At 45.5% G+C, this 12797-nt stretch overlaps 1 protein-coding gene and 4 non-coding genes across 5 annotated transcripts; all 5 read right to left on the reverse strand.

Annotated features, from left to right (window-relative positions):
- Positions 1 to 1766: 1766 nt before the first annotated feature.
- Positions 1767 to 12627, reverse strand: dkc1 (dyskeratosis congenita 1, dyskerin). Its single transcript, XM_048234459.1, has 15 exons — positions 12561 to 12627; positions 11475 to 11524; positions 11307 to 11393; positions 10712 to 10803; positions 10305 to 10489; positions 10118 to 10182; positions 9836 to 9962; positions 9122 to 9252; positions 8470 to 8613; positions 8199 to 8319; positions 7870 to 7988; positions 7654 to 7757; positions 7346 to 7400; positions 6846 to 7040; positions 1767 to 2537 (listed from the first exon to the last, which is right to left on the reverse strand). Exons 1-15 carry the CDS (start codon positions 12619 to 12621, stop codon positions 2469 to 2471), a joined length of 1605 nt encoding a protein of 534 aa, XP_048090416.1. The 5' UTR covers positions 12622 to 12627; the 3' UTR covers positions 1767 to 2468.
- Positions 8076 to 8155, reverse strand: LOC125289004. Its single transcript, XR_007192557.1, has one exon. It is a non-coding gene; the product is annotated as a small nucleolar RNA SNORD83 (small nucleolar RNA).
- On the reverse strand, positions 8703 to 8832 carry LOC125289009. Its single transcript, XR_007192561.1, has one exon. It is a non-coding gene; the product is annotated as a small nucleolar RNA SNORA36 family (small nucleolar RNA).
- Positions 10595 to 10671, reverse strand: LOC125289003. The gene has a single exon (XR_007192556.1). It is a non-coding gene; the product is annotated as a small nucleolar RNA SNORD83 (small nucleolar RNA).
- LOC125289014 lies at positions 11015 to 11226 on the reverse strand. Its single transcript, XR_007192565.1, has one exon. It is a non-coding gene; the product is annotated as a small nucleolar RNA SNORD17 (small nucleolar RNA).
- Positions 12628 to 12797: the final 170 nt, after the last annotated feature.

The following is a 12797-nucleotide window of genomic DNA, read 5'->3' on the forward strand; positions in this document are numbered from 1 at the left end:
TGGTTGGGCAGCTTAAAAAATATGCTAGCAAGCTGTGCTACTCCTTTGCTGCTCTAACAACCTAAATCAGCCAAAGTAGCTATCGTTTCAGCGCCCTGTCTTTGTTAGCCATCATCTCTGTTCAATGGTAAGCAGGATGCATAGAAATGTAATGAGATAATGCGATGCTTAACGTTACAGCCTAAAGGCAAAGTAGAGTGAACTACTTAGCTAGCTAGCCAAGTAAATATGTTCCCTTAATGGCTACTTAGTGAGCTAGCTCACTAAGATACCTAGATACCTTGCTAGCAAGCTCAGCTAACTTGCAAACTGACTAGCCATGTTGGCTTTGACCTGCAGTCAGTCAGCCACTGCGAACACACTAAACTGGAAAGCTGGTGACGTATGATAATATGGTAGATGGCTTTGAATAATAAACAAACTTACTGGATGCACTAATCAACTTACCTCTTCGTCGACTTGATTAGTTAGCTTGCCAGCGAAGGAACTGTGATTTGTTTTGCTTGTCAAGCTAACTAGCCAGCTAGCAATGTATCCCTGTGATAAATACAGCCAATAGTTCAACGCTACTTCCTCCGAAGGAGTAAGGCCATCTATCTTTCGGCTGAATGCGACATACAATCACTATTTACTTAACTTGACTTCTACTAGTTGTATGTATCGTTGCATAAATACAGATCGCCAACGCTTGTCCCACTCTGGCTTACACATGCAAGGCAGGGAAAAAATCGGTCATATTTTCGATTCAAAATGGCGCACACTGTCACTAGAACGCGCAGCGCGCCGTCGCTCATTTTATGTACAGTGTTTTTGACCGACGGCTTACTGTACTTCTGACCCTCTACGCTGGAGGGTGCTGAAGAACAACTGCTCTGTCATCGTAGTGTTTTAAAATAGTGAATAATTATGTTAATTTCTAATGGATTGTTCTTACGCGTCCGTGATACGATGTGTCAAAAGATACTAACGCTCTAAGCGCGGTTTACGTAGAACGAAGAATGCCACGAGTCTCGTCACAGGCTGCAGCAGAATCAAGGTCAGTCTTCCCTCAGAAATAGGTATGAACTTGAGATCAGTGCATTGCTGGGTGTCATGCCCCACAAATCTGCACCAACTACTCTCACAGTGCTACCTGGATTAACCTGCAAATTGTCTCTAAAACATAAGCTTATGCATATGACCAATGGGGTCCCACTGGGTAACAATTTACATTATGTACAGTACATATTCAAATTATCATGGGTTGTGTCAGGTAGAATATTGGAAACATTTGCCATCCTATCAATAGTATTTTATTAAATATTTTTTCTAGTGTAACCTCATTTTTTGCTTGGATCTCCTTCCATGTCAAGAACTTCAGTCTCTCAACCATAATCCATCATACAGAGAAGCACTAGGCAAAACGCTTCCTCTAGAAACAGATTCTTTTCTCACAGAACTTCAGACGTTGGCCATGTTTTACAAACAGAACCTTAAGGCAGGGTCCAAAAGACCTAAGATTTTGAAAACTGCCATCTTTGCACCAAAAAAAGAGCCTATGCAAATGCCCATACCAGCCCTCACTCACTCTACAAATCATCGATTCCTTTTTTGGCGTTATGTAAGGGTCACATTGGACTTATTACTACTGTTTTGAGGCATGAACTCACTTGTGTCTTGTGTCAACGATGTGAAGAAATCCATCCATTTTACCCTGTAAAGTCAATACCCTTTTAGAATTGAGTTAGCATGCAAGTCTATAATGCTTTTCTATTGCATCTAGGTCCAGCTAGTCACAAATGTCTTTGTACAAGATTTAGGATAACATTAATTAGTTAGCCAGGACAGCTAGAGTTCTGACAACTTATGATAGGCATTTATTGACATGCGTATTGAGGGGAGGGGGAAAAAAACAAACACTAAATTTACACCAAATTTGACTCCTAAATAGCCTACAAGATTTGTCCACAGACTAGTCTATGGATTTATTAATTCAACTCAACCAACATTTCCCAAATAAGGACTTCACTAAAATGTAGTCATAATGCCACATTAACAAAGAGGTAAATAAGAGACCACTCACTTAACTTTTGTAGAAAAAAACCTCATTAATCAAATGCAATTCATATAATACTTGATTTCTTATTTACAAGGTTAAAAAAAAAAAAGTTTTACACACATGGATAACAGCAAAAACAGTTACCACATTCAGTTGGTTGAAAAAGAAAAGTGAAAGCACACCTATATTACAGAATCTGGGGAAGAATCTCTCCATACCATGGTCAACATAAACAGTTACCGACTACAGCCTCGTTAGTGCCTCTATGAGGATAACGGAATCCAAAACACAACAGAGGCAACGGTTAGGGCGGAGTCAGAACCCTGAGCCAACAGGTCCAGTCACCCTGTCCAGGCATTAACCCTTGTCCAACAGGGCCGCTCACTTTTACAGTTTCGTTAAAGAGTTTTTAAACGCTTCTCTCAAGCAGTCACTCAGACGCTTGCTCCTCCTCCTTCTGTTTCTTCTTCTTCTTTTTCTTCTTTGCACTTTCACCAGCCTGGAAAGAGAAAACAGCCATTAAAACACCAGTATGGACACCCAGTAGCCATTAAAACACCAGTATGGACACCCAGTAGCCATTAAAACACCAGTATGGACACCCAGTAGCCATTAAAACACCAGTATGGACACCCAGTAGCCATTAAAACACCAGTAGCCGTTAAAACACCAGTATGGACACCCAGTAGCCATTAAAACACCAGTCTGGACACCCATTAGCCATTAAAACACCAGTATGGACACCCAGTAGCCATTAAAACACCAGTATGGACACCCAGTAGCCATTAAAACACCAGTAGCCATTAAAACACCAGTATGGACACCCATTAAAAACACTAGCCCCGTGCACCACACCAGTCTGGACACCCATTAGCCATTAAAACACCAGCCCCGTGCGCCACACCAGTATGGACAACCAGTAGCCATTAAAACACCAGTCTGGACACCCATTAGCCATTAAAACACCAGCCCCGTGCGCCACATCATTAGCCATTAAAACACCAGCCCCGTGCGCCACACCAGTATGGACACCCAATAGTCACTACTACATTGAAGTTCCCATTTATGAAAACAAAACGTTCCCCAGACTAAGAGCTAAAAGAAAACATCCAAATTAACTTTCATTCGGCCTGATGCTCTGCAAAGTTCAGTCTGTGCCCAGTTGAAGTCCCCTTCCATAAGGTCATTGAGAACTAGGATCGTACCTCTATGCTTCCATAAGGTTATTGAGAACTAGGATCGTACCTCTATGCTTCCATAAGGTCATTGAGAACTAGGGATGCAGCTTCACGGCTTCCATGAGGTTATTGAGCACTAGGACCATGAGGTCATTGAGCACTAGGATCGTACCTCTACGCTTCCATGAGGTCATTGAGCACTAGGATCATACCTCGACGCTTCCATAAGGTTATTGAGCACTAGGACCATGAGGTCATTGAGCACTAGGACCATGAGGTCATTGAGCACTAGGACCATGAGGTCATTGAGCACTAGGACCATGAGGTCATTGAGCACTAGGACCATGAGGTCATTGAGCACTAGGGGTCATGCCCACGCTTCCATAAGGTCATTGAGCACTAGGACCATGAGGTCATTGAGCACTAGGATGCGTGCCTCTCACGCTTCCATGAGGTCATTGAGCACTAGGACCATGAGGTCATTGAGCACTAGGACCATGAGGTCATTGAGCACTAGGATCATTACCTCCCACGCTTCCATGAGGTCATTGAGCACTAGGATCGATACCTCACGGCTTCCATGAGGTCATTGAGCACTAGGATCGTGCCTCCCACGCTTCCATAAGGTCATTGAGCACTAGGATGATACCTCAGCTTCCATAAGGTTATTGAGCACTAGGACCATGGGTCATTGAGCACTAGGACCATGAGGTCATTGAGCACTAGGACCATGAGGGTCATTGAGCACTAGGACCATGAGGTCATTGAGCACTAGGATCTGATTACCTCCTCACGGCTTCCATGAGGTCATTGAGCACTAAGGATCGACTACCTCACGCTTCCATAAGGTTATTGAGCACTAGGACCATGAGGTCATTGAGCACTAGGACCATGGGGTCATTTGAGCACTAGGACCATGAGGTCATTGAGCACTAGGATGCATTACCTCTCACTTCCTTCCATGAGGTCATTGAGCACTAGGATGCGGTACCTCTCACGCTTCCATGAGGTCATTGAGCACTAGGATCGTGCCTCACAGCTTCCATAAGGTCATTGAGCACTAGGATCGTGCCTCACGGCTTCCATAAGGTTATTGAGCACTAGGACCATGAGGTCATTGAGCACTAGGACCATGAGGGATTGAGCACTAGGACCATGAGGTCATTTGAGCACTAGGATCATTACCCCTCTATGCTTCCCATGAGGTCATTGAGCACTGGGACCATGGGGTCATTGAGGCACAGGACCAGGTCATTGAGCACTAGGAGGACCATGAGGGTCATTGAGCACTAGGACCATGAGGTCATTGAGCACTAGGGATGGCACCTCCACGGCTTCCATGAGGTCATTGAGCACTAGGATGCGTCTGCCTCCACAGCTTGAGGTCATTGAGCACGGGACCATGAGGTCATTGAGCACTAGGACCATGAGGTCAGGGAGCACTAGGACCATGAGGTCATTGAGCACTGGGACCATGAGGTCATTTGAGCACTAGGATCGCCTCTCACGCCTTCCATGAGGTCATTGAGCACTAGGATCGCACCTCCCACGCTTCCATGAGGTCATTGAGCACTGGGATCGTGCCTCCTAAGCTTCCATAAGGTCATTGAGCACTAGGATGGGTACCTCCACGCTTCCATAAGGGTATTGAGCACTAGGACCATGAGGTCATTGAGCACTAGGACCATGAGGTCATTGAGCACTCTGGGCTTCCATGGGGTCATTGAGCACTGGGACCATGAGGTCGTGAGCACTAGGACCAGGTCATTGAAGGATCGTGCCTCTTGGCTTCCATGGGGTCATTGAGCACTAGGACCATGGGTCATTGAGCACTAGGACCATGAGGTCATTGAGCACTAGGATGCGTACCTCGCCCGGCTTCCATGAGGTCATTGAGCACTAGGATGGTACCTCCGGCTTCCATGAGGTCATTGAGCACTAGGACCATGAGGTCATTGAGCACTAGGATCGTACCTCTACGCTTCCATGAGGTCATTGAGCACTAGGACCATGAGGTCATTGAGCACTAGGACCATGAGGTCATTGAGCACTAGGACCATGAGGTCATTGGCACTAGGATGCACTTACCTCTAGGACCATGAGGTCATTGAGCACTAGGACCTCTGCTTCCATGAGGTCATTGAGCACTAGGATCAAGGAGGTCATTGAGCACTAGGATCGTACCTCTACGCTTCCATAAGGTTATTGAGCACTAGGACCATGAGGTCATTGAGCACTAGGACCATGAGGTCATTGAGCACTAGGATCGTACCTCTATGCTTCCATGAGGTCATTGAGCACTAGGACCATGAGGTCATTGACACACTAGGACCATGAGGGTCATTGAGCACTAGGATCGCACCTCTTAAGCTTCCATGAGGTCATTGAGCACTAGGACCATGAGGTCATTGAGCACTAGGACCATGAGGTCATTTGAGCACTAGGATCATTACCTCTTAAACTTCCATGAGGTCATTGAGCACTAGGATCGTGCCTCCTCACGGCTTCCATGAGGTCATTGAGCACTAGGACCATGAGGTCATTGAGCACTAGGATCATTGCCCTCCTCTTCCATGAGGTCATTGAGCACTAGGACCATGAGGTCATTGAGCACTAGGACCATGAGGTCATTGAGCACTAGGATCGCACCTCTCTGGGCTTCCATGAGGTCATTGAGCACTAGGATGCATTACCTCAGCTTCCATGAGGTCATTGAGCACTAGGATCGTACCTCTACGCTTCCATAAGGTCATTGAGCACTAGGATCGTACCTCTACGCTTCCATAAGGTTATTGAGCACTAGGACCATGAGGTCATTGAGCACTAGGACCATGAGGTCATTGAGCACTAGGACCATGAGGTCATTGAGCACTAGGATCGTACCTCTATGCTTCCATGAGGTCATTGAGCACTAGGACCATGAGGTCATTGAGCACTAGGACCATGAGGTCATTGAGCACTAGGACCATGAGGTCATTGAGCACTAGGATCGTACCTCTACGCTTCCATGAGGTCATTGAGCACTAGGACCATGAGGTCATTGAGCACTAGGACCATGAGGTCATTGAGCACTAGGACCATGAGGTCATTGAGCACTAGGATCGTACCTCTTACGCTTCCATGAGGTCATTGAGCACTAGGATCGTACCTCTACGCTTCCATGAGGTCATTGAGCACTAGGACCATGAGGTCATTGAGCACTAGGATCGTACCTCTTCGCTTCCATGAGGTCATTGAGCACTAGGATCGTACCTCTACGCTTCCATAAGGTTATTGTGCACTAGGACCATAAGGTTATTGTGCACTAAGACCATGAGGTCATGGAGCACTAGGACCATGAGGTCATTGAGCACTAGGACCATGAGGTCATTGAGCACTAGGACCATGAGGTCATTGAGCACTAGGACCATGAGGTCATTGAGCACTAGGATCGTACCTCTACGCTTCCATAAGGTCATTGAGCACTAGGACCATGAGGTCATTGAGCACTAGGATCGTACCTCTTACGCTTCCATGAGGTCATTGAGCACTAGGATCGTACCTCTACGCTTCCATAAGGTTATTGTGCACTAGGACCATGAGGTCATTGAGCACTAGGACCATGAGGTCATTGAGCACTAGGATCGTACCTCTTCGCTTGGCTCGGCTGCGGGCTCCTCTTGCGCCGCCTCGGCTGCGGGCTCCTCTTGCGCCAGTTTCATTTTTTTCTCCTTTTTCTTTTTCTTCTTTTCCTTCTTCAGCTCATCGTCAGTCTTGGGCGTCACAGGCGTTGAAGGTTCCGTTGCGTTCCCCTCGCCGTCGCTTCCACTCTCTACCCTTTTGCGCTGCAGGCAGAAGAACGCGATCAGAAACCAACCTTTCAGGGGGCGCTGTGGCACAACAGGCTACAGCGCTCATACCATATACGGGTCCAAGTGCCCACGGGGACCCAGGTTCGAATCCGACCTGCGGTCATATCCCGGTCCCATCCCATCTCTCTCCCACTTACTTCCTGTCTCACTTCACGGTCCTATACAAATAAAGGCAACGAGCCCAAAAAATATACTTAAAAGAAGAGAAACCAATCTTTCACCCCTTACATGGTTACTGTTCAGTACAGAGGGACATTTATAACTAAAACATCTTTTACCTTTGCAGGTGTGGCTGGCTCGTCGCCCTTCTTTGCAGCTGCAGCCTTCTTTGCACTGAAATCCAAAGTAGAGAAATCAAGCATGAGGAAAGAGCTACATCATGTACTCAACACTAAAAACCTTCACCCTAAAGTCACATTCAGAAAAGAGACTAGCAGCAATATAGCGAGCAGACCCTAAAACCTATGTTAATGAAATTCACAAAATATCTGCCAACGCCGATGCACCATTGCCAAACACAGTTGAGCTAGTTTCAATGATGCAAACAAACACGTCTTAATTAACATTTGAGGGTTTGAGTAATCACCCGTAATCCACATAGCTGTCTGTCCACTCTGCAGGTGTGCTGCCGTTTGGCTTCCCGTGTTTGTCCAAGAGGCCCTTCTGGATCATCATCTTCTTCTGGCTAGCCTGAGGCAGAATTTAGCATTAGCACAGCAGGGCGGCAGTCTTCCCACCCCTAGCCACTTTCACAAGTGTGAGCACACCAACATGCAGGCTGGGCCTGGGCTGAGGAGGTTACCTTGGGTCCAAGTCCCCACTTGCGAGGGTACGTGTCCCTCTCCATGATGACCCTCTTGATCTTGGCAACGACTCCATGGTCACAGGTAGAAATGACCGCCGTTGTCATAAGTGCAACCGCTAGCGGCACAGATCAAGGGAGGGGACGGGGAGAAGAAAAGGCTTTAATTGGCTTCCTCAAAATAGCACTTTATTCACCCACATGAACACCATCAGTCTTGGGTGATAGATAGTAGTCATCTTTGCACAGAGTGCTATTGTATTCTATTCTGTAGTCATCATGTGGCTCTTCAGTATGAAAAAGAGGGCAGGACAAAGGCTGTGACTAACCTGTACAAATGGCCTCCCCCTTGGTGGTGATTACTACGATGTCTTGGTTGATCTCGATGCCATCTTCATATCGGAGGACACCTGGGAGCATGATTTTGGCACCGTAGCAGATAGCATTAACCTGTCAAATGTATGCCACAATAGGAACAAGAATGAGCATATTGATCGCTATATGTGAACTCTTCAAACTACAAGAACCCAAGTGACTTCACAATACACTTTACTCTGTGACCAACCATCTTGAGGGGATGAATGCAGAGACGCCACTTACCGCACTATCCTTCATGACTATCCTCTTGTGAGAGATGAGCAGCTTCTCCAGGGGGAAGATCACACGCCTGAGGTAGCTCTCGTCCTTGTTGTGGTCAAACTGCCACTGGGCATCCAGCACGTCATGCATGGTCACCAAGTTATCCTGTGTTGAGGCAAGAAAAAGTCACCATGTGGTTAAAAAAAGGAATTTGCTAGCTGTACATGCAACATCCATTCTATCAAACAGAGGTATTAGCTATGGTTAGAGTGAGGTGGACATGGAAGGACCAACCCAAACAAATAACCCATAGCATGATGCTGTGCCAAAGATAAATTACCAGGACTGGGGAAGAGGCCCAGAACTGAACTCAACACTTTGGAACAATCACCACAGGAACATGCAGATCAATTTAAATAGCCTGTAAGATCAATGAATCATTTAATTACACACAAGTAATTTAATGGCACTCAAATATGACTAGCCATTTGGTGCCAATATATAGATCAGTCTTGCACCAGCTATGACCATTGCCATGGACTTCAAATTCAGCCACTATGCTTAAATTTGTTTTTTAAAAATCTATGCTAGTAAAATATTCTGAAACATTCAAAAGGTGGGAGCCTTCAAATTCAGCCACTATGCTTTGGTCACACTGCCCTTAATGACTGACCTTCTCTCCCATCACTCCGGAGCGGACCCTCCGCAGCTCCTGCATCTGGCCCCCGACGCCCAGCAACAGGCCCATGTGCACACACAGCGTCCTGATGTAGGTGCCCGCTTCACAGCTCACCCAGAAGATGCCTACAGGGCCACACAAAGGGAGCGCATTGAAGGTTGGAATCTACCGGTCTCATTCCAACAGCACAAGTGTGTCCATGTTCCAGAGTACTTCACAATGGGATGTACCGATATTAATTTAACCTCACGCTTATAAGGACCAAAATGATCACGTTTTTTCAGTATTATCGCAGTGTAAAAAGACTCAGAGTGGCTACATGATACAGTAGACGTTTTGCGGTGAAAATGTTGCGCCTTTTAAAATCAGGTGTAACCTAATCCGAATCGCAGTTAAATAAATCAATTAGACAACAGAATCAGTAGGGCACCAGTATTTTCAGGCCTACTGTATGTCAAAAGCAAGCTCAGATGAAGCTGGGAAGGATTAAACACACGGTTTCCACACCGTGGTAATCAACTACGATAATTATGCGATATTATTTGAAATGAAAACGGTAATTGTTATAGTCAACATTTATATCACGGTTTACCATTATACCAGTAATCGTTACATCCCTAACTCCACAGAATGCACACATGACTGCATTAGTTAGTGAACGTACAACTGATTAGACATCTGGACAATATCTACAGAGCAGCCCCTCACCTAGTCTCCTCTCAGGGTCGTACTCGATGAGCTTGCTCTCGTAGATTGTGCGCACTCGCAGCTGCCTCTTAACTGCAGCAATGAGGGGAGGTCGCTGGAACAGCGCCCCCGTAAGGCACTCCATGGCCTAAACACAAAAAAAAAAGAAGACTTTAGTGACATTGTTTCCAGGAGGCAGTGACCCTTAACAATGAACTGCTCAATAGTGCCAAATTGCATGATGCCTCAGTATATGGCAATGAAAACTCAAGACAATGTTAACACATACATGTAGGCACTTACCCTCAAAAGCTGGTGCTCGCTCTCGATGGCATTGTGCAGCCGTACTATACCCACATACTCTTTGCCTGCATAGAGAGCAGAAGAGTAGTGAGCTGAAGCCGCTTATTTACTGTAACGTTACTGCAAACGGCAGAGCAGCAAAAGCCCATAGGCGTGACAAGAGACTCAGGACGGCCGCGTAACTCACCGGCACTCTGTTGGGACTTGACCAGTCTGGTGGCACGGTCCACGCACACGATCAGACAGCCGGTGACTTTGGGATCAAGCGTGCCGCTGTGGCCAGTTTTGTCGACTCGCAGGATGCGCTTGATCCATGCCACCACTTCGTGAGAGGACGGGTTGGCAGGTTTATCGAGGTTAATGAAGCCCGACCTAGAGTAGAGGAACAAAATACAAATCATGGAAGAGAAACAAAAATAAATTCACATCTAAGGGCACTGAATGCCAAAAGAAAAGCCAGGCACAGAATTGTATGGTAGCCATCAGTTTTAGGGTAGTAGATAAAAGTCATCTTTGCACATAGTGCTAGTGCTATCTAAGAGACATCATGTGGCTGTGCTGTTCCAACAGAAGAATGCTAATGAACCATCATACCTGACATAATCGTGTATGTTCCTCTTCAGTGGGTTGCATCCATTTGGAATGGGAGTGTAATGTGCAGTCCTGATGTTTAGTTTGTCAAAATTCTGCAAAGTATGACTGTACATTAGCATCAAATACACACGGCTCATGTACACCCTGTAATAGGACTTCCCTAAACTGTTCTTTTCAATGTTAATGTAATGTTCATTAAGGTCATTTTAAGTCCTGTTCGACTGCTAAGAACTAACATTTACACAAACACTGCGCTGTTACACTACTAGAAACCATCCTTATGGGATGGTCTGGGTGAGGCATGTGATCAGCCGTTTACACTCGTCTTTGTGAGGGCCAGGCTTCATCCCTGCAAGCCCACCTGCGGTCTCTGACCACAGAACCAGTAGAACACTGGACCTGCGGGAGAGGCGCAGGCAGCCGGAAACTCTTGTGCCTAGAACAGACGCGAGAGCCGCAGAGAGTGCGAGCACCAGCAGAACTCAGAGAATGGATAAACTGCTTCATCACGTCACACGCCATACCCGTTTAGCCTAATGCTAATGCCATGCAGGGACATGTGTAATGCATAGTTATACCGGAGGCATTCACTTACCTTCAATAACAGAGGCCACTGAGATGTGTCCAAACTAGCTACTTTAGATTCTGGCTTGATGAGAAAATCGCCAGACTCTTGAATGTCCTGTAGGAAGGTAAACATGTTTTAACTTGTGCAGTACAGAAATGAGCTACTACATGGTATAATAATCGTTGCTGGACTCACCCCAACTTCATGATCTGCAACTTTCTGCTTCTTTTTCTTCTCCTTCTTCACTATAATTGGAGGCAAACAAGACAAATTATTGGGATTGCTAAATTCTCACACCAAGTCCTTGATGCAAAACTTTGAGCGCACTAGCGCAGGCAATATAACCGGCAACACACTGGCTGCAAACTTTCATCTTTGAATTTATATGTTTAATCTCAAACGTCAAAATATATACGATCAGAACAAATAATTTGCATTAACATACAAACGGCCTTGCAAAGCCACCAAGCCAACCCAAACTCAACATGGCCGGGTCACCAGCTTCGTGCACCCACGTGGCGAAGTCTAGCTAACGTTACCACGTGGGAGTTTACTGAAGCAATCGGAATTGGTATATCGGAATTAATTTAACTTACATTGGTAAATGACGAAGTTCAGTGGTGACTTGGCAACAAAAACAAGTTTTAAGTTTAGCTAGACTACTTAAATTGGGCAATTGTTGAAGTTAGTGATCAGCTAGTTAGCAAGTTAGCTATTGGAATGGCAACTTCGGCAAAGTTACATGTTAACATCAACATTAACCAAAAAAAACGAAGTCGACGTCTTTTAGAATAACCAAAACGCAGCGCATTTTTAATACCAGAATTGCAAATAAACACTGACGCATTGTGGCCGACTAACGTTAGCCATTTTTATAGGCGGCTAAACGACAGTAACGTTAACGTTCAATATTTGCGCAAACATGAATCACAAAACAAGACTACATAGACAAGAACAGCTAAATTTTTAACTGACAAGTGGAAGATCTTTGGCCATGTCCCAAAACACCAACTGGAGACAAATAAGGTTACTAGGATGGGGTTCTCAGTTTTTTCTTAACACCCTAGTCACTCATTAGGCGCCCATGCGGCTGCCGTACTAGTTCGATTGACGCAGACATCTTAAATACCTACAAGAGTGCATGCTCGACTGCTCTTGTGTGCAGTACTAAATTACATTGTTTTTGAATATTTGTGTGAGAAATGCGAAAATCGCAGAACAGTACAATCATGCAAAAATGAAAAAAAAAAAAAACAAAGTTAACTTTGAGCTCTCATTTACCTTCACCGTCCGCCATCTTCGCAACGCAGTCGCACAGGAACACGTGTGCGTATCTGCGCATGACTATTTGAAGACGTAAGGTCTCGCGATATATAGACATCTAACGTTAGCCTACTTCTCCGAGAATCTGGAATTTTCAACCGGGAAGTCATAATAAAATATTCCCTTACCGACAATGAATATTGCCAAACTTAAAGGTCCATCATCGCAAATTTGTCAGCTAACTTAACGTTACTT

Source organism: Alosa alosa, chromosome 23 (assembly GCF_017589495.1).
Source record: "Alosa alosa isolate M-15738 ecotype Scorff River chromosome 23, AALO_Geno_1.1, whole genome shotgun sequence".
NCBI lineage: Eukaryota > Metazoa > Chordata > Actinopteri > Clupeiformes > Clupeidae > Alosa > Alosa alosa.

Coding starts and splice junctions, on each gene's coding strand:
- dkc1 (XM_048234459.1), bottom strand. CDS start 12,621: ATGCGCAGATACGCACACGTGTTCCTGTGCGACTGCGTTGCGAAGATG. Junction 11,525..12,560: donor GAAGATGGCGGACGGTGAAG/GTAAATGAGAGC, acceptor CTCCAATTATAG/TGAAGAAGGAGAAGAAAAAG. Junction 11,394..11,474: donor TTGCAGATCATGAAGTTGGG/GTGAGTCCAGCA, acceptor ACCTTCCTACAG/GACATTCAAGAGTCTGGCGA.